At 49.0% G+C, this 23,183-nt stretch overlaps 7 protein-coding genes and 1 non-coding gene across 8 annotated transcripts; 4 read left to right on the top strand and 4 right to left on the bottom strand.

The window, feature by feature from the left end:
- Positions 1–962: 962 nt before the first annotated feature.
- On the bottom strand, positions 963–1,937 carry L228DRAFT_38340 (hypothetical protein). The gene has a single exon (XM_018336542.1). It carries the CDS (start codon positions 1,853–1,855, stop codon positions 1,355–1,357), a length of 501 nt encoding a protein of 166 aa, XP_018185223.1. The 5' UTR covers positions 1,856–1,937; the 3' UTR covers positions 963–1,354.
- A 1,305-nt stretch (positions 1,938–3,242) lies between these two features.
- Positions 3,243–4,700, top strand: L228DRAFT_270990 (hypothetical protein; the record flags this gene model as incomplete). Its single annotated transcript, XM_018335467.1, has 1 exon — positions 3,243–4,700. One exon carries the CDS (start codon positions 3,243–3,245, stop codon positions 4,698–4,700), a length of 1,458 nt encoding a protein of 485 aa, XP_018185222.1.
- A 1,676-nt stretch (positions 4,701–6,376) lies between these two features.
- Positions 6,377–8,106, top strand: L228DRAFT_263530 (phosphotransferase enzyme family protein; the record flags this gene model as incomplete). The annotated part of the gene is made up of 3 exons (XM_018334498.1): positions 6,377–6,387; positions 6,428–7,041; positions 7,154–8,106. The coding sequence occupies 3 exons, from the start codon at positions 6,377–6,379 to the stop codon at positions 8,104–8,106; spliced, it is 1,578 nt and encodes a 525-aa protein (XP_018185221.1).
- Positions 8,086–10,354, bottom strand: L228DRAFT_250731 (26S protease regulatory subunit 6A). Its single transcript, XM_018333399.1, has 3 exons — positions 9,791–10,354; positions 9,182–9,597; positions 8,086–9,085 (listed from the first exon to the last, which is right to left on the bottom strand). The coding sequence occupies exons 1-3, from the start codon at positions 10,114–10,116 to the stop codon at positions 8,430–8,432; spliced, it is 1,398 nt and encodes a 465-aa protein (XP_018185220.1). The 5' UTR covers positions 10,117–10,354; the 3' UTR covers positions 8,086–8,429.
- A 66-nt stretch (positions 10,355–10,420) lies between these two features.
- On the top strand, positions 10,421–10,523 carry L228DRAFT_t126. The gene has a single exon. It is a non-coding gene; the product is annotated as a tRNA-Arg (tRNA).
- Positions 10,524–11,285: 762 nt separating this feature from the next.
- L228DRAFT_214798 (RNI-like protein) lies at positions 11,286–15,160 on the bottom strand (the record flags this gene model as incomplete). The annotated part of the gene is made up of 4 exons (XM_018330051.1): positions 11,286–11,947; positions 12,013–14,134; positions 14,183–14,913; positions 15,109–15,160. 4 exons carry the CDS (start codon positions 15,158–15,160, stop codon positions 11,286–11,288), a joined length of 3,567 nt encoding a protein of 1,188 aa, XP_018185219.1.
- Positions 15,161–16,339: 1,179 nt separating this feature from the next.
- On the bottom strand, positions 16,340–18,834 carry L228DRAFT_254284 (60S ribosomal protein L5; the record flags this gene model as incomplete). Its single annotated transcript, XM_018333822.1, has 5 exons — positions 16,340–17,204; positions 17,290–17,327; position 17,916; positions 17,960–18,705; positions 18,772–18,834. The coding sequence occupies 5 exons, from the start codon at positions 18,832–18,834 to the stop codon at positions 16,340–16,342; spliced, it is 1,713 nt and encodes a 570-aa protein (XP_018185218.1).
- An 817-nt stretch (positions 18,835–19,651) lies between these two features.
- Positions 19,652–20,592, top strand: L228DRAFT_254283 (ESC reductase; the record flags this gene model as incomplete). Its single annotated transcript, XM_018333821.1, has 3 exons — positions 19,652–20,189; positions 20,253–20,480; positions 20,552–20,592. The coding sequence occupies 3 exons, from the start codon at positions 19,652–19,654 to the stop codon at positions 20,590–20,592; spliced, it is 807 nt and encodes a 268-aa protein (XP_018185217.1).
- Positions 20,593–23,183: the final 2,591 nt, after the last annotated feature.

Here is a 23,183-nt window from a genome sequence, read left to right as displayed (position 1 = left end):
CGTTGGTTGTTACAGGGGTTTTGGTCTGCCGCATCCAAGTCGTCACGTATCAATGTCTTATCACGATCGGTGCCGGATTTCCTCAACTAGAGGAAGGGAAAAATGCCGCGAAACAGCATTAAAGGCGGCTATGCTACATGCTAATGGTAACGGTCTTCTGGTCAATAATATTTTGTCGTGGAGAGAGAGCACTTGGATTGGAATTCCTTCCTAATATAGAAATCCGAATTCTTGGCCTAACGTAAAGTGGACAGTGCAAGGTACGTTCCTGGGCGTGTTGTTGACCAAGGTACTCGGGCATATGGTATATATGCGCGCTGCTTTGACACGTGGATTTGCTAAGACCGACCAGCTTCGACGATTAGCCAGGCTCTATCATGGGAGAATCAGGCAACGGTTTCACGTCCAACCACAAAGCAGGTATTGTAGGCAGCCTTTTGAGTTGCAGGGATAAAATCTCGCGGGTAGACGGGGCAACCCACGGTACGAAGGACCGCACATGAGTTAGCAGAGGAATGCCCATTTTGGTGCTTCACTCTTCTGTAAATGGGCCCAGAAAAGGCCGTTTCATTCGACAATAAAACTAATGGCAGAAGAAAAGGAAGCGTTGCACAGGAGACCAATGATCCAACCGACACTACGAAAGTACTTTTCGGTGACAGGATAACTTGGTCTGCAAATTGAGCGCCCTTATGAGTGGCCAAAATGGGTTGACCGCTGCAGTTGTGCGTCAGTAGGTGGGACGATCACTGAGCCGTCATTCTTATCCCTTGTCACTCTCACCGAGTGTTCATCATCGAAAGAGCGGCCCAAGAGGTGAGTGTGACGCTTGAGGGCTGAGGGAATTGCACATGTTTGCCATCACAGATGCTAAGTTTGGATGAGCCCAGTAGAAGATGGTTGCTCTCCCACATTCTCACATGACAGTATGATTCTTACATTTCACTGTACTGAGCACGAAAACGGAATTGAAGCTATGAGGCTGTGGGGCAAACAAAGATGACAAGCCCTACTCTTGAGAAACAGGATCCACTAATAATGCGGGAAGTACAGAGTTATAATATATACCTCCGTAATAAATTCTCCTTATGTTGTCTGAGAGCCAGAAAAAGCATCCGCCGCGTAAAGGATGCCGTCTCAAAAGAGCACTGCCCTTCGGCTGAGCGGCTTTGGTCGGTAGGTAAAATGAAAGGAAAGGGTGGCCGGGGAGAGGAATTTGTTTGGGAGAGGCCTGGCGGGCGGGAGAAGAAAAGGGCCGTAAAAGAGTATTCCTGTAGAGTCTGTGACTCGTAGTCTGGATGTTCCTAAGGTTAGGTACTCCGTACTTCCTCCGTAATTTCGACGTGTCAGAGAGTCAGAGAGAGGAGATGATTGGCATATTTCTCCAGAGGATGTGGATGCTCCTTTTGGCGCTTGCCCTCATCGAGGCCAACGAGGAGGGAAGAAATTTGCAGTGGCTTTCTACCTGAACCCAGAAGGGGAAGACCCATCCTGATCTTTGCCCCCACCCCCTCCCTCGCTCCTGCCTCGTACAGCTGTAGTTCATTGGTAATGGGTTGGTCCAGGCAACGTCGCCAGCTTGAAATAATCTGGGGCCAGAAAGGTACCGAACCAAGTATTCTGCCGAATGATCTGTGCCAAGGAGAAAGTATCTGTCCCTAATTTTATGCGATGATTTGGGCTTGTCTGAACGCAAGAGAGTACTTCTAAGACCTCCATAATTTGGAGAAACGGTACTAGCGAATGGCCAGTGAGGTACTTCAATGCCAGGCAGATGCATAACAGGACACGCGCTATGAGCCTGTCCACACACACTTTTTCTTCCTCTCCCACGCTTCTCACACACACTATCCATCACTACGAAGGACGCTATTACTCTTTACACGGGTGCAGAAGAGGGAAGAGACGGAGGGAGAGGGAGAAGAAAACGAATGGAAGTGGCAGGTTGCTGCTGCCCTCTCCACTGGCCCTTCCACCTATTCTGGCTTGGCCCCATTCTGATTCGTCTGCCCTTTGGTCTATCCTTTCCCCCTCCTAGAAATTCTCATCCCCCGTCGCCCACACAACCAGTCTCTTCCCTTCTCTCTCTGTATGTGTGTGCGTGCGTGTGGGCGTGTCTCTCTTCTCTTGCCCTGTCCTGTGTCCCTACCTGCCCTTCCCGAAACCTTTTTGCATATTCGCCTTTTCCTCTCCTCTACTCTCGTCATCCATAATTCTTTCTTTCCGCTCTAAAAAAAAATCCCTCTACCTCAACGTCTCCCATCCTCCTCTACCTTTTTCTTTTTCTTTTTCTTTGCCGTATTGTTATTGTCATTCCCGGGCAGCTCTCGTTCACTATCGCCACTGTCTGACATTGATCGCGTCTTCGACGTTCGGTCTGCCGCTAAGGTAGACTATTCAAGTCGGCCTGTGGGTCAGTCGTGAGAGCGGCATTCGTGGATTACTCAGTCGAGATCGTGAATTCCTCGCTCACCTGGGAAATCATTGCTCAAGCCGAACAGGTCATAAAAGTCTTTCCTCCAACCGCCTGGATACATTGCTGCTTTTCCCTTGGCTCGTTGTCTTCTCAGCGACGCGCTTTCGTCCCTGTCTTGATCGAAAGAAGCCTCCGCCACGAGGACACGTCTGAGACAAGCACACTTCGGCTTCACCTCCCAGAGGACGACCGTTTCAGCCACCGCCAGTTGACTTCCGACAAGGTCCTCCAAGTTTGACCGCTGTCGTCTTGCTATTTACGTCGTTTCCTCGACCCCCCTTCTCGACTTGAGCACTCCGGCGAGCTATTAACTTAGTCTCGACGAATCGGCTGGACAGACTCTCAGTTTGGTTTTACTTCACCATTTACTACCGCGATCTGCATTGCAATTCAAGCATCTGTTTTCTCCGATCATATTTTAACGCGGCGTTGTCACTTTTGGTGGTGACTCTTCTTCCATCCGACTTTTCAAGTGAAGAAAGTTCGCTTCACAACCACCCCGAGTCGTCTTGTTACTTTACCCACAGCGGAATTCTTGGACTCGTCTCAAACCTTTGTGCATGTCGCGAACCTGCTAGAGCAGTCGTTGGTACAGTTTAATAGACTCCGGTCTTGAGAAGCGGGCGAGGGTTGGTAATCTCCCGAATTTGGGCTTCCGCACCGAGAAGCTTGTGGGTTGGTCCATAATTTGCTGACGATTTGTTGCATAGCACGGTACTGGTGTGCCGTCTCCTCCCTTCTCTCGACGACTCTTTTCTTCTTGATCATGCCGTCCTTTTACCCGCGGACTCTGCCGCCGCAGATGCCCCTGACACCTCCCGACTTCGTGCCAAGCTACAATGCCGGGAGTTGCGCAGGGATGCACGTCAATCAAGGCCCCTTTTCGGGTCTGCCTGGCATGAGTAGCCTGCATGAAAAAGCTAGATTTGAGTTTTCGGAGCGTTATGGTCCTTCGCCTGCCTTTCTCCCTCCTGGCCAGATGGCCTATCACCCACCCCCTTCTTACAATGGTGTCGCCGCCGCAACGTCTGCAAGCTCGGCTGCTCCTCTGATGTCGGGATATGGCTCGGTGGCTGCGCCCGCGCTCCCGCCGATTCGCGCGCCAGATGCTCTGGCTGCCGAATTGTCTTCGTACCAGGCGCGTTCTCAGCTCGAGCAAGATGCTCGCTCAAAGCCGCCTCCCAAGGAAGACAAGGCCGTTGGGGGCGTTGCCGCCCACTTGGACTACGAGATGGAACAGATGTCGGATTTTGTGTCTGAAATGGCACAGGGAATGTATGACCTCTATGCTTCTCGTATCTGCCTCGCAGATATTGACATTATGCACAGTGTGCAGCCTTCTTCGCCCGTTCCCCCCGCCTTTCGCAAGTGGGTCTCTCAGATTCTTGCTTCGACTCGACTGCCCAGCTCGACGATCCTCTTGGGTCTCTATTATCTCTCCTCCCGGATGACCATGCTCCCTGCTCAAGGCCAGTGCAAGTCCTCGAGCGGTCAAGTCTACCGCATGTTGACTGTCGCTCTGGTGCTGGCGAGTAAGTTTTTGGATGACAACACCTTCCAGAACCGGTCTTGGTCCGAGGTGAGCGGCATCGCCGTCTCCGAACTGAATACTTTGGAGGCCGAATGGCTCGTGGATATTGATTGGAAGTTGCATGTTGAAAGCCACCATATTGAGTCTTGGAGAGCTCATTGGGAGAGCTGGACTGCTGAAGCGGTTGCTCGTGCGAGCAAGTCCGTCAAGTTGGCGCCGCTGGATACAAATATTCAGCGTTCGAATTTGCTGCAGAAGCCATTTTCTCCAGCGCCCATGTATCCGGCCCATTTTGGCGGCCCGGCTTTGCTCGGAAGTGGCGTGGAACGCCAGCAGTCACAGTTTCATTCTCCCGGTCATTTTGATCATTGGTTCTACCCCGCTCCGATTGAGCATTCTCCTACTTCCGCCCCCGAGACGGGCCCGACCACACCCGAATACTATGGACTTCCTGGGCCTTGGTCGTTTGGCGTGGCTCCACCACCTTATTCTTTGCATGCTGTTCCTCGGTCCGTCCAGGCTGGCCAGCTGCCCTCTCAGCCGCCGTCTTATCATCACACTCCATACGTTCAGCCATTTGCCCAGAACATATGGGGTGGGCATGGTTTTGGCTGTGGCTGCCTTTACTGCGCACGGCAGCATGAACCCTTCTTTATGCCCTCATCTTTTGCAGCCCAGACTGCTGCAGCCTAAGGTTTCGACCGCGCTCCAAACGCTTTTAGGGATTTTTCTGCTCCCTTGACTCATGCTAGTCTGCATGATGCACAAGTGTCTTCGAAAAAGATCCTTTTTTCGCCTGCTCTCTCTCCATCACGACTCTTCTTCTGAGTCAATCATATCTCAACATCCACGCAGAAACTTTGTTCGTCGCCATTTCCTTTTTTCATCGAAGCCGGCATTTGCCGTATTAAATCATCGACGTTTTTTGACCGTCGAGGGCATGCACTTTACCTTATGAATCTTCTCAAAAGTTTTCATCCGAGTCATAATTCAGATCTCAGCCTGGAACTTCGATTTTTTTTTTTCTCTAAATCCGAAGCATCGGAACATATCTTACTTCTTTTCACGACGATTTACAAAAGTTTTTCCGTTCTCTTTCTACTGCCAGCTACTTTTCATCTGGTCAGCACATCTAATCGCCTTTTCACCTTGATTTTAGATACACCTACCTTTGATCTTTTTTACCCTTTTCAATGTTTATTTGATTACGTTTAGTTTCTATGTTCCTCAATCCCTATGGAGAGGCAAAGCCAAGATGACAATTTTCCAAAATCTCTGGCAAAATCGTTCTACCTTTTTTCCCTTTTCTACTTTCTATTTTTCCACTACTTTTCTTTGCTTCTACGAATCGGCCTAGATTTTTTTCTTCTTTTTTCCTTTCACGAGCTATGTTCTTTCTTTCTGGATGAATCTCTCGGCATTGCGTTTTAAATTCCCAGATTGTATCTTTCCCTGGCTGTCGAATTTCATTTTCCCTTTGGCCGGCTCTACCATTCCTTGTCAGTACTTTTCCACTTAGTTGCCTTCTTATTCCCCCCTTGTCCAATGCTCGTCTTGTTTCCATTTTCTATTTTTAATTACTTTCTCTTTTTTAAACATGCAAGCCGCTGTTTCTTCTCCCTCCACTTCTGATATGGGCTACTTAATCATGTTATTCCCAATCCCATTAAACCACTTTTCCCTCTGGTGTCATTCTAGTTCTCTGACAATTCTTCTTGCTTTTCAAGCTCTCCCCACTAACCAAATGACGACACCCTTTGACATTCACATGTAACCTCTGAAAAATTTTTTAACTTTTTTTTTTTTTTTTTTTGCCCTGTAAAAAAAATAATTACCTTCCAATAAAAGAAAGAATCTGGTAGTTTGGCAGCACAATCTCTACTGCTATAAAAAGTAAAGACTTTAATTACACCTAAAATGATGAAATGTGAGCATCTGTGAATTTGACACTGAAAATGACGATTAGTGAAGCAATTCCCAGCATCATTTCCGCCCGGCCGTTTCTCTCGATTTCCCCGCCGCTTTAATGGCCAACTTCCCCCCTTGGTTCAGCGGCCGCAATACTTGACATGAAGACTTGACAATTTAACCTCCCTGACACTGCATATCATTTCATAGTCTTGGATATTTTCTTCTTACGCTGGAGTTTGATTAGAATCATGACGTTTCTCCCTTATAACTTGATGACAATTAGTATCCCATTAAAACATGCTTCAATTAAATCGTTCAAGCGTGTAATAATCGCAGCGGCCTCACCACCCCGCTCGCACACGCGCAGTCACTCATCAATATGTTATGATTCATTCTTCAAGAATACATCGAGACGATGGATGTCAGTGACTCAAGTCTCCCAGTTTACTTGAATAGTCATGAAAACAAAGTATAAAAGTAACTTATATACTAACCGACACTTTTGTCAGATTCAATGAAGACAAACGGTCTCGAGAAAGATATGTCGAATTCAACCCTTCAGCACTACGCCACGTAGCGGCCAAAGCAACGGGTCGAGACTACTGCGAGAACTCTCGCATCTACAAGGTTGCAGAGGGAGGTTTCAACAAAGTGTTTCTTCTCGAAACAGACGACGGCCGTGAAGTCGTCGCGCGTATTCCTACCCCCATCTCCGGTCCACCTCATTATTCCACAGCCAGTGAAGTCGCCACGATCAATTTCCTTCGAAATGTTCTCCAAATTCCCGTCCCCAGGATCTTGGATTATTCCCCCTCGCTCATGAATAACCCGGTTGGAGCCGAGTATATTATCATGGAGCGCGTGCAAGGTGAAAGCCTCGCGTCAAGATGGCTGACTCTCTCGACTGACGAAGTCAAGCATATCATGACCCAGATAGCGGAGATTGAACAGAAAATGTTTGATTATAAGTTTCCTGGGTATGGCTGTCTATATCATAAGCATGATATCGAGGATGAAGAGAATCATCTTTCGCTTCAAGTGGAAGATTTCTGCATTGGGCCTGTTGCTACGCGGCAGTTCTGGCATGATGAGCGTGGCATGATGGAGGTAGATCGGGGCCCTTGTGAGATTTCTCTATCTTGCCTATCTCCGTACATTTACAATTTTTTTAATACCCAATAAGCAAAAGTGTTCCTCTTTTGTTGAACGGGACTGACCCTTTTGCTTTATCATAGGGACTTCAGCAGAGGACGCCATGACGGCTGCTGCACGCCGCGAACTTTCTCATCTACGACATCACGCAAAGCCAAAGCCGCGACAAACGTTTCTCTTACCAACTGATTATGACATTGACCCCCGCGAGCATGCATCGCTTCTTTCAAAATTTCTGCAACTAGCACCTTTTTTAGTCCCAGCTGCAGAAAAAACCTACCTGCAGCAGCAGCATAACCACTCAACGCTGAGACATCCTGACTTGAGTCTCGCAAACATATTACTTGTTCCGGGTTCCACTCAGATCGCCAGCATTATTGATTGGCAGGATGCAACAATCCTTCCTTTATTCATACAATCAGGCTATCCGGACTTCTGTGAGCATGACACATCCCGTCCTCAGAGTCTAAAAATCCCCACGCTTCCGGAAGAATATTACAGAATGAGTGAACAAGAGCAGATAAAAACCATGGTCAACTTCCGTTTGGAAGAGGCAAACCTCTACTACACGGCAGCTACGGGAATACACAATAAAAAACATTTGAATGCTCTCCGAACAATTCCACACTTGGGCATGCGCCAGTACTTGATTCAGCAGACAGCGTACCCTTGGGATGCGGATGTGATCAATCTCCGAGCAGCACTGGTCGGTATTACAGACCCAGATATCTGGAGTACTGGCATTTCGTCCTTGCCTTGTCCAGTGTCGTTCTCGAAAGAAGAAAGGAAAGCTGCAATGGACGAGTCCTCAGAGTGGAATGAGTCTGAGGCGTTGCTCTCTAGAGTGAGAAGTGAGTTGGGCATTGATCTAGAGGGAGGTACAGAGCCAGAGAATTTCGAGTGGGCGGCCCAGAAGAACGCAGAACTGAGGCTGGAGATGCTACGGCAGTGTGATGTTCATGAGCGTGAGATTTGTTGGCGGAATTGGCCGTATAAAGATGATGAAGATGTGTCCTCTCCGCCACATCTCGATTGACCGCCAGCCTGTGAAAGGCGTGGATATTTACTTGTACTTTAATTGACGAGTTTACATTTCATTTATTTTCAGCTCGGAAAACTTATAAAGCAAAAAAAGGGAAATCAAAAGCTTAGCTTTGCTCTCGTTATGTAGTTGTAGTTGTAGTAGTAATGGTAGGTAAAATTACAGATGTCTTTGTAACTTATGAGGGGAAAAAGAAAAAGGTGGGAGGGAAATGAGCTAGATGGGATGATAAGAGGAGAAAAAAAAAAGAGGAAGAAATGAAATGAAGCCGATCGGGGGGAAAAAACGAGTACATGTCGTGCACAACAGAATACACTCTAAGCATAAAAGTTGACAGTATCCTTCTTCTTGGCCTGGACTTCTGCAATGGCATCCACGTAATGCTCGTGGATGATCTTGGACTGGCCGGAGCGAAGAGCAATCATGCCAGCCTCGACACAGACGGCCTTGAGCTGGGCGCCACCAAACTCGTCCGTCGAGCGGGCCAGTTCGGGCCAGTTGACGCCGTCATCGACAGTCATTTTACGGCTGTGGATGCGCAGAATCTGCGCCCGGGCCTCTTCGTTGGGCAAGGGGAACTCAATCTTACGATCGAGACGGCCGGATCGGAGCAGGGCAGGGTCGAGGACATCGACACGGTTCGTTGCCGCTAGCACCTTGACGCGGTCGTCGGATGCGAATCCGTCGAGCTGGTTGAGCAGCTCAAGCATAGTTCGCTGAACTTCACGGTCACCAGACTTTTCGGAATCGAATCGCTTGGTGCCAACGGCGTCGAGCTCGTCAATGAAGATAATCGCGGGTGCCTTCTCCTTGGCGAGTGCGAAGCAGTCTCGTACCAGCTTCGCACCGTCTCCGATGAACATTTGCACAAGCTGAGGTCCGGCAAGCTTCAAGAATGTGGCGTCTGTTTGGGCGGCGCAGGCTCGTGCTAATAGTGTCTTTCCTGTGCCTGGGGGTCCGTACATGAGAGCACCTGCAAAAGGGTTGAAAGCGTTAGCAGTGGATAAATCTTGAAAAGGGAAGTCTACTTTAAGACTGGGAGAGAGAGAGGAAGGGAGAGGGGACATACCCTTGGGAGCCTTGATACCAATCTTCTTGAACCGATCCGCTTCCTTCATGGGCCATACGATTGCCTCGACGAGTTCTTCAATCTGCTTGTCTAGACCGCCAACATCCGTGTATTTCTCCGTAGGCTTCTCATCGACCTCCATCGCCTTGACACGGCTGTCGTATTCGGCGGGCAGAGTATCGAGCACCAGGTACGAATCCTTGTTGACACCAATGAGATCGCCCGGTTTTAAGTTGTTCGGGTCCACAAGACCGATGAGCGGCAGGAAAATGGTTTGCCGGGTCGACGTCTTGATAACCGCAGACTTGCCTACTCTGGTGGCGTCAAGGTCGATGTTGGCTCCCTCCTCTGCCGCCTCTTCTGACACATCCAGATCAAGTAGCTCAACTACGTTGCCGACAAGGTAGGGTAATTGTCTGTATTGTAGCAACCATTAGATACTGCGTTTTCCTTCTTTCCTTCCAAATAACGTGTAGAGTAACAGTGAGACATGATGGGTTGAATATCCGGAGATGAATCCGGAGATGAGAAGTGGAGCAGCCGTCATCAAGAACAACCACCGGGATAGAACCCCGGGAGAGCGCTTGCATCGGGGAATCAACAACATACCTATTATTCTCAATCTTATCCAAGTTGTCCTTGATCTTCTCATTCATGGCTGCCTTCTCGTGGCTCAACCGCTGGAACTCGCTCCGCATAATCCGCGCATCGTTTTCTAATAATCGCCGTCTGTTGATAATGTCTCGTGTGCTGGAGTTGAGGACGTCGGCATCGAAAATCTCGTCGTCCTTCTTCTCTTCATTTTCGTCTTTCATCTCCGCATCGCCGGACTGGTCGGGCTTCTTCTTGCCATCCTTGTCTCCGTCTTCGCCGTCTTCTCTCTTGTCCTCCTTGCCTTCGCGCTCCAGATTCTCCAAGTCTTCCAGAGTAGACATGGTGGGTTGTTTTTCTCTGAGGAAATAGGTGCGGCTGAAAAGATTTGGTTAAGAAGAGTGTTCGGAAATTCTAGGCAGTAATATGCAGTGTGAAAAGGGGAGTGTTTAAGGTGATGGTGATGAAATGTTGCGGAACAAGCTATATGAGGATGTTGAGTTGCAGGCACACAACCTACTTACGAGGTCGGAGCTTACAGATACTATTGACGTTCGCTTACGTACGGGGGAACCTCTTCCGCAAGAGAAGTTTTGCAAAACTCAATGCATTATGGGATAGAATAAGTGAACAGTATTTCAGTTCCAAGGCACCGTGGCCTAATGGTAAGGCGTTGCTTTCCGGTGTGCCCTTCCAATGGGAGGGATTAGGCGCTTGGCAAAGATTGTGGGTTCGAGTCCCATCGGTGTCGGATTTCTTTTTTTGCCACTCTCCCCTTCGCAGGGGAAGTAGAACCCTTGGCATTTAAGAGCGATATTACTCTGGTTTCTTAATCAATTTATAACAAATTTTTTTCTCTTTAGTCATGGTCATGATCGTATACGTTGAAACAAAGGTCATATTCCGATGAGCAATGAGGGAAAGCAATCTGCTATATTTTCCACCAGCTTCGACCCGAAAAAAATTCGCTCCACCTATAGGTGGTAGAAACATGTAAAAGGTTGCTAGACATAATAACTTAGACATATCGTACATGCAAAAGCCCCCCAATATCCTCTAACAGAACAATAAAGCATAACAGAAAATCACACAATGCCCAGAACAGTGTAGCCATCGCCTTGCTTTCGAAATCATCCATAATCCGCTGCGAAGTCTGTGCGTTGCCTTTTGCGCCCATTGCCAAACTTGACAGGAAAATTAAATCCATCGCTGTCAACAATATCCTCGTCGCCATTGCAAAAACTCCCTTTGAACACCGTCAAACTCCTTTTGGAAAGTCAAGAAAGCTTAACAGAGAAAGAAAAACCAAAACAAAAAGTATACACTTCAACACCCCAAGGTGGGGAAAAAAACTAAAAAACTAAAACATGCTATCCGCTCTGTTTTGCTCCAAAGGCATGGCTGGGTATCGTGATATATATATGTGACTGGTAACAGCTAAAATCGCCCGACGACGAAAAATCCGAGAGAGTAGAAGGAGAAAGTGAACTTCTAAGGACAAGGGACCACCCACTCATGAGGTTTGCGCGGATCGTAGCGCCTCGACATTAGCTTGCGCTGTCAGTTGTGCTTCGCGAAAGCTTCGAAATGCTTCTGGATCGTCGTGCTCGAGAGTCTTTAACTGCTCTGCAGTGGCGCCAAGCTCGCGAAGGACGGCGGCAGGGCCGCCTGCTTCAAAAACCTTGTTTCGAATCTCTTCGCCATCAAGCGCCTCGAGCTTCTGCCGCAAGACTTTGAGATGGTCCGACTCCTGCTCCTCTCCGGTTGTGCCGTGGGCGTGATCCAGGGTCTCTGGGCGAAGAATGTCTCGGCGGACTTGCTGGCCGAATCGGTGCATGCGGCCTTCTTCTTCAAGCAGTGCACGAGATGCGAGAGACACGTCAGATGCGCGTCGAGGGAGACCGACGTGGTATTCTCCTTCTCCTTCTCCTTCTCCTTCAGCTTCCACATCGTCACCAACCAAGCCTGACTCGGACAGCAGGGCAGAACTATCTGCAGTCTGTTGATCGCCGCCATTGAGCGAAACTTCTTCAATGCTGTTCGTGTCGGAGCTTGCCTCAACAGACGGCTGCTGGGATGGGGCAGCCCCCGGTTGCCGAACGCGACATTCTGGGTATTCATCCTCAAAGCGTTGAATCATGCGTTCGAGAGTGGAATCCAGGAAGAGTAAACGTTCTGGAAGGGGAAAACAATAGAAGTTAGTAAGGATTGAAACTTGAAGGAAATCCGCCAAAACATACTGTAATTCATGTCATCTTCAGCTCTTGCTTCGCGAGCCAACGCCGGTTGCAGTCGAACCCGTATTTTTCGTGCGCTCTCCAACAGATTCTTAGACATGTTCTTGGCCCTTCCCCGACCATGAATCACCGCAAGTGGAGAGGAACCCGGTTCACTAGGGGTGGACGGTTGAAGATGTGGAGAGTCGAGAGACTTATTTCCCAAACAAACGCCAAGCGCTTTGACCAGACCCGTGCCACCGAGAACGTAATCATTGTCTGGAGCCGCATCATCATCGTCGTGATTCTCTGAATACCCTTCCACGTGACCCACAAGCTGTAGTAATACCTCAGGAACGTGTGAAACCTTTTCATTTTCATGATGCTCATGGGAAACGACGGATGATGTGTCGATTGCCTCCGCAACAGGTCCACGTTCCATGTTTAGAAGACAGTATGCAACAACCTGCTTGGCCAGTGCCTTGACGACTTCGCTAGTTTCTGGACCAGGTACGTCCACATCAATGCATATTATTGTCTTGGAAACTCGAGTGGCAGCCATAAGAGAGGCATAGAGCGCGCAAGCTTCCTCCTGACCGACTTCATCTTTGGCGGTGGCGACAGCAGTTATCGCTGGATTCTCCAGAATATTGAGGTGCGCAAGGCTGCCATTCTCAGGGAGAACTTCAACTAGCGCAATAGCGTGCTCTGGTGTCAGAGACACATCAACTAGATGAAGCCTCTTCAGATGACTTAACTTGGGAATATATTTGCGAAGCAAGCTCAATGCGTCTGGTTGCGTCGCAAAGAGCTTTCGGTTATGGGAGAGGTCTATGAAGCGGAGATTCGGAAGGGAAACGAATGCTGGCATGACCACCGACAATGACGATGGAGACAGATTGCAGTCAGCGAGACTGAGGGCGTAAAGCGGTATCTTATCATCCAACGCTTCAGACAGCAAATGTAGCTGCTCGCTGAGATCATTACCTCCAAGATCCAGGCCTTCGCATTTACCGGATCGCACATAGCGGAGAATATGATCCAGACCTTCAGTGGTAAGATGATTACTTGCAACACCAAGCCGTCTGATACCGGTTTGGATGACTGCATCCGCTATTTTGCCTAGTTGATCGGTATTGAGACCGCACTCGTCCATGATAAGCTCCTCAAGCTGGGGGCCAGCTAATCGCTCAGATATGGCTTTCGAGAAGAGGGCGGCCATATCTTCCGGTGGACTTTTCTTCCCAGATCCTTTAAACAATGGACCTGACCCGCACGACTGGCACATTCGCGGGAAAGGATTCATGGAAACATCGATGGCCTTTATCGAGCGCGACATGTTCAAAAAAAGGCCAATGTGTCTCCATCCTTCTGAACCGATGTTGACATTGTGTTTAAGGGACATTTTTTCGATCATGCCATGGGTTTCCTCGTGCTTGTGGTCCTGATATTCTGCTGGTCCGCTAGGTTGCCGTGTTTGATCACGAGACGTTGATTTGACCGCCAGAAGGCCCGCCAAGATAATCCTGACCGCTTCATCTCCCAGCGCACAATTCTCAAGCATGAGCTTTTTCACAGGAACGATTGCCAGCCAATCCCCGAGAGTAATTATATCCGAGAGCTGCAGATGACAATCTGACAGGTCCAAGCATGAAACTACCCCTGGCGTGGCCGCGGCGCAAGCAGATGGTGATGATAGCTGCTCTGTAACCTTCTTCAGGATTCCCGACTCCCGTAGTTGACAACACCGTCTGTATATCCTCAATGGATCAATTGTTGGCCGGTCCTGCATCTTTGACCCAGAGCCTTTTGGATTACTGGGTCTACGATTGCCGTCCCTTGTGAATTCCACTGGAATAGTTCCATTCGCCTCCGCTTGACGTCTCTTCCGCTCCCGTCTTGCCTTGCGCTCCTCTTCGGATCGCTTCTTCTTCTCCTTCTTCCGGTTTGGCTCTGGCTGCTTTTCAGGTTCGCCGCTCGATTTTGGAGGGGAGCCATTCTCCTCACCGACAGGTTCGCCAGTTGCTCTTACGACACCCAGCTCCTCCTTTTCCACTACAACTGCTTCCGGATGCTTCAGCGCCTCGCCCTCGCTTTTCTCCTTCATCTTCCTATCTTTTTGTTTTTTCTTCTTAACCTCAACCACCTTGTCGACGTCAGTTGCCGGTTCTGGGGAGCCAAGATTCGCGGCTACCTGGTCGTTTTCATCGGTATAACGAGATGCGCCCGCGATCTCTACATCAACGCAAAATGCAACCCGTCTTAGTTTGGATGGCTCGAGCTCTTGAATTTTGCATCGGTCGCGGTTCACATCCACGTTCAAGACTCGGCGCTTGCAGACCCCGCCATTAGACGGCGCCTTGCAAGAGCCAGACGTTTGTCCACCAGTCGATAATCGACGCAACGCATTTGTGAGAAACGATGGATGTCCGGTTTTGGGAGGCTGGGGAACATAAGGGGTCATGTCTTCACCTTTTGCCGTTGCAGCAGAGGGAGAAACAGGCGCCCCAAACGGATTTATATCAGGCGGGTTATTGGGCGATGTAGAGACTTTCGGGCTCTCCGCTGGTAGAGTTTTGGTGACATTCGTCCCATTTGCGGAGTTACTGTTGTGGGACTGCGGACTGGAGAATTTGGAGCTTATTGATGAGATCCATGAATTCCGTCTTTGAAGCGGTTTTTGTGGTTCGGCTTGGGCAGACTGCAACGTTTCGCTGGGCGAAGCGGCGGTTGAGTGCTTCTCAGAATTTGAGCGGCTAAGGAGGGTTGATCTCCATGGCAAATGCGGCTTTGATGCCTCGGTCGGCGTAGACGGCGCTGAGGAATGCGACTGGCCATTCAATCCGTTGGCAGGCGCGCCTGAGCCCTTCTGGGTCGAGCCATTTGATCCCGGAGCCGCCGTGGGTTCAGAAGTCGTGGCAGTCGCTGCGGATAGGTCTTCTTGTTCCGGCGCAGGACGCGGAGAGCTTAGAATGGGCGGGCTTGACGGGTAAGATTGCGAGCGGGTGAGATCGCCATTGTCTAACATTATAAGTATCAATCAGAATTCAATGCCTGATTCCCGGCGTTGTGGCAACGATGAAGTTGAAGCGGCTGAAAGCGCGGTTGTGCTTCTCTCACCTTTAGGCGAATGATGTAGCCAGCTCACGTCAATGCCATGGACACTTTCCATCATCAGTCATGGAAATCGACCGGAATACTATTGAATGAAGTGCATGAGGTGAACTTGATTGGAATGGACTTTGAAAGATGGATGTAGAGGTCTACAGTGCGGGAACCCCTCTTCGGCACATGAAGGTTGCTTGGTGTGTATAGGGTTAAGATTGGCCTAGGCCGCTCTACCAAAGTGGCGTAATGAGGTGACGAGGTAGCGATCATATCATTACCTGCCTAAGGCAGGTATCTACAAAGTACGCGTTGGACCAGGTTCATCTTGCACTTTTACAAATTGATAGCTTGACTGACTTATCATTTGTCATCGCCAGAACCTCCTACACCCATTCTAGAGAAGCTGAGATCACCTATTCAGGAATATCTTAGCAGTCCATGAAACCCTCGTTGCTTGATAAAGGATCCCGGGGTTCAGTAAGCAATCTGCCCAGAGTCAAAGCTTAAGTTTTAGCTCACCGAATTGGAGGGCCTTACTCTATCAGAGTAGGCGAGAAGATTACGATACTTGTTCAGGTAACGGAAGCGGATATCGAGACCACGTCTTTCCCAGCTTGCCAATCAAACCTATTCAAATTACGTCGGGTTTTTGCGCGGATGTCGCTCTTCGTCTCCTGTATGAGCCACATGCGAATTTTCCGAACACAAATCGACGGAGCCTCCATCAAACGTACTCCTTCCAGACACCCAAAAACTAGAGATTAAAGAGTATATCGTCTGCGATATGTTAAGGCAGTGAGTATGGGTTCTCGCCCACAAAAATACCAGAAAACAGAATGTATGGGCTTCTAGGGTTGGATCTAGTACTTAATGAGCCCGACCCTTTTCTGCTTTGGACGACTTTATCGGCGAACAATGTCGATATCTCATCTTTTGCGTCTCACTTATTGCAATTCGCAATTCATATGAACATGGGAGCTCTTGTAGATGTAAAGAAAACTTGGAAAAGTTCGCAAAGGGATCATCAAGACCTAACTAAACAGGATACGACAAAATGCCTGTGGCAAATCACCCAGTATTCTGAACTCCATGGTATTGTGAAAAGAAATAAGGCGCCAAATGTTTTTTTTGTATTACCTAGCTAGTGTTCCGAAAGACTCCCATGCTAGGCAACCCTGGGCACGCCGGCCAAGGAAAATCAAACCAGCCCATAATGTTCTCCAAAATCCTCTGAAATGGAAATTTACTGCTTGAGCTCGGCAATCTTGGCCTGCACGCGAGCAGTCTTCTCCTCCTTGCTGAGCTTGGACTGGCGGTGCTTGAGCGACTCCTGCTTCCACTCATCCTTGCTCTTCTTGGGGCCGGCCTCCTCATCCTTCTTGAAGGGGTCCTCGCGGATGGCGTTGTGGGCCTCAGTGTAGAGCTCCTCGAGACCATCAGCCTCAATGTCGTCGTCGACGTAGCCCTGGAATTGAGACTTGAAGCGCTCCTCGTCGTCGTCGGCGAGAGTCTCCATGTACTCGGCAACGTGACCACCGAAGATGTAGTTACGGAGGACGTCGGCATCGAGCTCCTTGCCCTCAATGTCGTAACCGGGGAAACGGCTCTCAGAGTGAGGAATGTAGAGACCGCCGTCAGAAGCACCCTTCATGGCACCGAAAACACGGGCACCAGTAGAGGTGCGGACGAGACCGACATCGAGGAAGCACTTGAAGGGGCGGCGCTCCTCGCCGTCCTCACCCTCAGCGGCCTCGGTGAGAGAGTACTCGCCAGTGGGCTCCTCAACACCGGGGAACTGCTCGTCAAGGCCGAGCTTCTTGAGGGCACGGCGGGCAATGAGAAGACCGGTAGCGTAGGCAGCAGACCAGTTGGTAAGACCGTGGTTGATGCCGTAGCGCTTGAGCTCGTGAGCATAGGCGGAGACAAAGACCTTGTCACCGCCAATCTCGGAGGTCACGATCTGCAACACGATGTCGCGGTTGGTGAAGCGGACGACCAGGCGGTACTTGGGAGCATTGTACTTGTTCTTGGCCTGGGTGATGAGCCGCTTGCGGGCATAGTAATCGGTCTTACCCGCCCGACGGCGCTTGTACTTAACCTGGTAGCGGCTGAAATAAGTGTTAGAGACGTTCATGACGGATTCAAAAGTTTTGGGGAGAAAAATATCTTCAAATTATTGCGAGAAAGACTCACCTGTAGTACGCGCTGTTCTTGACGAGCTTGGTGAAAGGCTGTAACACCGCCACGAGTCAGCAATTTGCGCTTCAGACCCTCCGAAGCATCTTGCAAGGACTCTCTCCATCGTCAAACCATCAGGTCGATGGCATTAAAGCGATGAAATTCATATAATGGGAATGCAAAAGTAGATTCCCGCATCGCCGACGATTTCAAGTGATTTGAAGACTCACCATCTTGACCGATTCGCTGCGTCGCCGCGAGGTTGATGCTGCCTTGGTCGATTGTCGTGAGTTGCCGAAGACAAAAGCGTTGTGTGCGAAATTCCATCTTTAGTGCGAGTGGGGCAGTCACAAATTCAGCCAGCACTTTAGCGAGGGTCGGGGACGACTCTCCTCGCTCCCCTCATGTCCTGCCTTATGGCTGGTAAGATGACCCTAATACTTGTAGAAGAGGTACATGCAAGTATCGAGCATATTCAACATTAATTCCTTTTATCATTAAAATGGAATTATTTGTCCTCTGTTTTCCGTTGCGTTTGGCATTACTTTATGTATCATATGCATTTCGACCTTTGGGGCGACTGCGGTCGCTTGTCCTCAGTCAGATGATCTAGTGCAGATCTGATTATCGGCAAGTGGTACTCTACATCTAGAGTATCAATTCTAGAAATATCTATAATTTTGACCGAGTATCCTGAGGTTTCTGGAGGGAAATTCCGGCCAGATCCTCCAATTCTGCAATTGCCTCTTCAGTTCTGCCCAGCTGGACTCGAATCGTTCTCATTCCAGCAGCTTTTGCTGCTTTAAGGTTCTCGCCTATATCATCCAGGAAAACAACGTCTTCGGCACAGAGAGACCCTTTATTTCTTTCCAGCCAACTCCTTCTCATTTCGTTCAGCGCAAGCTCGTATATTGCAGGATCGGGCTTCCTGAGCCCTACGTGGGCGCTACTGACAAAGACGTCAAAATAAGATCGAATGTCGCTTTCGAATGGTTTATTATATGGATGCTCCTCTGGAAAGACGACAGTGTTGCTGAGGGCTGCAAGTAAGAATAAACCAGAAGCCTTTAATTTTTGCAAAGCAATGAACATGTGAGGATCTGCATTTCTCGATATCCTCATCATTTCCCAAAAAAGCCATTCTGCATCTATGGAAGGCGGCTGCTGTATTGATATTTGAGGTTCCGTATTGGCGGGGTTTTCAAATCCCCGCTTACTTAATTTCTTTTGCAGAAATTCTTTCCAGAAGCCTGAATTTTGCAGATCACTTTTAAATTCCGCGAAGAAGACGGGGTCTAGCTTGATTTCACCACGCTCTAGACGCTGCCATGCTCCGTTGGGAGCGGAACGTGAAATCGAAAAATTAATCCATCCTTCTGGTATGCCATTGGCACGCTCGTAATCGAGTATAGCTTGAAAAGGAGAGGCAACCTTTGGGAATAATGATTTAGTATTACAGCACTGAATATATGCATAGAGGTTTTTAAGGTGACTTACGCAGACTCCGCCGATATCAAATAGGAAAGCTTTTGGACGTCGCCGAAATGATTCTGAATTCATTTCGAAGAAGAAAGTATTGGTGTTCGACATTTACTAATGGGATTCATCTTCTCCAAGCAGTCCCTTGCAAATATGTACATTAAGTGATCTCTTTGGGTAATTTCTAAAGGGGGTGCCTTGCTGCGAACACTGTACCTCTTCCCCGCAATCCCACAATGGACAATCAGTGGGGACCTCGGATGGAAGCGTGATCCGATGTTTTTGTCCACGTGATGCGGAAAACACGACAACCTTCGAATACGGTCCATTTTCTTGCAATAGCTATTCATGAATTGCGAGATGAAAGGCAAAAGCGGGGTATTTTCATTAGTTTCACTAGAGACTTAAGATTTGCTTGAGAATGCCTCTCCTACAACTAGGTCCGTAATGGCGTGCAGTTCTTTCGGTTATTCTTACACCCGTCGACCGAATTTGTCAAAACAACTGAGACATACTTACATACATCAAGTCTTTCTTGCAAGTTGGCGAGCTTCGATTTGCTCAGGTTGATGTATAGAGGGTAGCTTGTAGGCACTCGACCAGATATCTGGAACATTATCAAAGCAAGGAGTGCTGCACATCCACCGAAAGCACCAATAATATGGTCGAAGTTTTTGAGAGGAGCGCCTTCGCAGCTTTAGTTTTCGAAACGATACTCGACGTGCAGGTTTGGGGGTCTCCCCACCTAGATAGAAAGACAGAAGTCGGTGAAAAAAATAGAGATGATAGCCAGCTCAGTGAAAAGCGTTGGGTATTTGAAGGCAGATCTTCCACCCATTTCAAAGTCCTTCAATCAATCATCGCATCCATTAGCAGTAATTAGATATTTACCGTCAGTATGACGCGAGAAGAACAGCAATCCAGCAGCGAGCTTCGTGGGAAACATGCATTAGTCACTGGTTCTGGCCGCGGGATTGGACGCCAGATCGCACTCGAACTGTCGAGGCGTGGTGCATCCGTTATTGTCAATTATACGTCCAATGCAGAAGCTGCGCAGGAAGTAGTTGCTGCCATTAAGAGCTTTGGACAAGAAGCTGTCGCCGTGAAGGCGGATGTTTCGAAGCCCCCAGAGATAATCCAGCTCTTCAAGACGGCTATCGAACGGTTTGGAAAATTGGACATTGTGGTGTCAAATTCTGGCATTGAACATTTCGCGCCAATACAAAACGTCACGCCAGAGGAGTTTGACCGGGTCTTTGCCGTCAACACGAGAGGCCAGTTTTTCGTCGCGCAACAAGCTTTCAACCACCTCCAGAGTGGAGGTCGTTTGATTCTTCTCTCGTCAATCTCTGCTCAGCTTCGAGGGGTTGCACACCATTCGGTGTATGCCGGAAGTAAATGCGCCGTTGAAGCATTCGCACGCGGCCTTTGCAAAGGTTTGCATGAAACACCATGGCTTCCAAGGCGTCTTCAGTGGCTAATTTGTAATCGCAATGCAGAGTTTGGAGCGAAGGGAGTGACTGTCAATGCTATTGCTCCTGGCGGCGTGAAAAGCGACATGTATACACATCATGCTCGAAGCTATTTACCAGGCTCACAGAATTGGAGTGACGAAAAGGTGGATGACGCGATTGCAAGCCTTTCTCCATTGAACCGAGTCGGATACCCTGAGGATGTATCTCCCGTGGTAGCCTTTCTTTGTGGACCGGGCGCCGAATGGATCAACGGTGAGTATCGTCATCCTTCTTTTCTCGTAAGAGAAATCATATGAATGGCAACTGAATACTCGGGGAAACAGGCCAAATCATCACCATCGGAGGCGGCGCCGCCATGGGGTAAGTTAATACGACTTTGGGTGGCAGGCCTATCCCAATCGGGCAGGAGGTTATATATCACCGTTATGCTGTCTGCCAAGCTATGGCTTGTTCTTTCGGTCATGTGCTCAAGATCAATGAATTAGCAATACGTAGTCATAACCAAGTTGAATCTCGCTCTTTAAGAGCCAATGTTACCAATGTTCATAGTTGTGATATTGAAACTCGGATAGGATCGGGAAGCTACGACGCCTTGTAGAAAGGAAAAGATAGCTGAATCACCTGATTTCATAGGGAAAGCTAGGACATCTCCTGTCGTCAGCACAAATGAAAGACGGTGGAAGAGTAATTTTCCTTGATTGTTTAGAAAAGTCACTACCATTTAGTATCCGGTGATGACGGCAATGATGGCGTCTGATAGGTAACTGGCTGTTGGTGATTAATTAAGTCCTTACGTAGTGGAAATTTGTAAGAAGGGATCACAGGGCAGACCACATCAAGCGAATGTTAGAGTATTTACCGTAGTCTGGGGATGGCCGACCAGGGGTTGAAAAGAAAAGCTCATGATCCTGATTGTTTGCTGTACAGTGATTGGTGCAATCTCCATGCCATGCAGATAAGCTTTGCGATGAATATGACAGAGAAATATTCCAGACTGAGATCTGATTACCATGGCCATTGAAGCGAACACAGCGGGGCACTTGGTTTGACCCGGGGATTGATTGGCTAAGCTGAGGGGCATTGATCGCGGTGGACTATTTCTGCAGTACTGGAAACCCCACCAAAGAAATAGATTAATTAATGAGGGACAAGCCAGGCAGACAGAAGAGGAAGGAGGTTCTAGAACCCGTGGAAAGCCCACGGCAAAATCTCCTGGGGGCGAGGGGGACGAGGAGACCAAGACGATGGGTTAACAGCCGCGCGGTGGTGGGCAGCAATCCGACAGGACAGCAACCCGACAGGACAGCAACGGAACCCTATAGGTAAAGTGGTTCAATTGATTGGGTCTGGGGACAAGGGGGATAAGGGGAGTTCGGGCCTTCTCGCAAGGAGGGCGAAAAAGCCACCCGTGACGAATTGCGACGGCGGACGAGCGACAAGGGAATGCTAATAAGCAATAGCCCAGGCTCGCCTGCGTTTAACCGTCTTTTTTCTCACTATCGAGCCACCCGATGGGTTCATTTGAGCATCCTCATCGCTACTCCGTATAGTAGATCTGCCCAAGCAAGCGTTAGGCTAACTTACCGTCTTCTGCCCTTTCGTACCGCTACGTTTGACCATGATGCCGGTACTAACAGAGTAATAAATGGTACTCGACCCTGTCTTTCTTCGGCTCTCCCAAGATAACGTATGAGATTGCGATTAATTAAGCATGGAGCAATTTTATGTAATGGCCTTATTAAAGTTACCTATGAGATCTGAACCTACCCTACGTACCTAAGTTGATGCTGATCGGATCACATACCTATTTTTGGCTGGAGCACTTGTCTTTGTCCCGTCTGAGATTTGTAGGAGTGGAAAGGAGAAAATGTGTTACAGATTTGTATAATTTTGCACATCAGTGCATAATTTCATGGAAAGTGGCTCTGGTGCACAAAAAAATTCTTCTTTTTTCTTCCCTGGACTGAAGCTTATTTGCTCGTACAGACCAGAGTAGAATCTACTCCAAAGGTATTGATAAGGTAGAGCACAGGATCACAGCCGTACTGCAACCGGTGACTAACTAGAGTCTATTTTTCCAAAAAGCCATGCCGCCGGCGGCCACCGTGTGGTTGGCAGCTTCAAAGTCCGAAAGGCTCTAGAAGCTTTCCGTATCAGTTCGTTCTCTGGATGATCCCAGTCGAGACGGGGCAGTGGGCCCATCGTTATCATTGCGCAGAATAATATCTGGGGATGGGCGTGTGGTGTGGAGAATCTTCTCTCACAACGCTAGTTAGGCTACAGCTCTAGCCAAAGCCAAATGGCATCCCGAGGCCCCAAGGGAGCCAATCCTGACGGTTCTGACATGGAAGCCAGCCGGACACTAAGAGCGAAAGAGGGAGGAGATTGGTTCGAATAGCCCGAAAACTCAATCCAGACCCAGACACCAAGGACACCAACCGTGTACACCACGGCACGTCAGGAACAAGGGTCCCCCCCCCCCCCCCCCGACAGATAATCATTCTGTCTCTGGAGGTGTTGCCAATGTTCGACCAGGAGAAAAAAATACCACCCTTAACTAATGCTGCCTTTTCTTTTGAGAATGACCAACCAGAGCACAGCCCTTGCATTTCCGCCTGCCATCCGTGGGACGAGCGGTGGCCGCACTTTGATCCTGCGTGGCCGCTGATTGGATCGGACTGGAACCAGGACCGCGAAAGAATCCTGCGGGCGGCCTCGTCTCACGGTCACGCCGGCCATGGGGGCTGACGCCTCGACACCGTCGTAGAAGGGACTTCACTTCTTTGGGTTGGTCCGCGGGCGATGCAGCCATCGCGAACCTACCCATGGAGGCGTCGCAGGGCAAAAGCATGCACCCCAGCTCAGCTTCGAACGGGCTGAGCCTCGAATCCTCAAATTTCAAGACATATAAGAAGTCCCGCGAAGGCGCCATGAATCGTCTCTACTCAAGACTAC

Source organism: Xylona heveae (assembly GCF_001619985.1).
Source record: "Xylona heveae TC161 unplaced genomic scaffold L228scaffold_12, whole genome shotgun sequence".
Classification (NCBI taxonomy): Eukaryota; Fungi; Ascomycota; class Xylonomycetes; order Xylonales; family Xylonaceae; genus Xylona; species Xylona heveae.
The sequence above is the reverse complement of the archived record's forward strand: the minus strand, read 5'-3'. Positions and strand labels throughout refer to the sequence as shown.

Bases quoted from the DNA above. Each gene is read 5' to 3' on its own strand.
- L228DRAFT_38340 (XM_018336542.1), bottom strand. From the start codon at position 1,855: ATGGATAGTGTGTGTGAGAAGCGTGGGAGAGGAAGAAAAAGTGTGTGT.
- L228DRAFT_250731 (XM_018333399.1), bottom strand. From the start codon at position 10,116: ATGTCTACTCTGGAAGACTTGGAGAATCTGGAGCGCGAAGGCAAGGAG. The intron at 9,598-9,790 runs GTATGTTGTTGA...GCTACAATACAG, and splicing joins GATAAGATTGAGAATAATAG to ACAATTACCCTACCTTGTCG. The intron at 9,086-9,181 runs GTATGTCCCCTC...ACCCTTTTGCAG, and splicing joins TGGTATCAAGGCTCCCAAGG to GTGCTCTCATGTACGGACCC.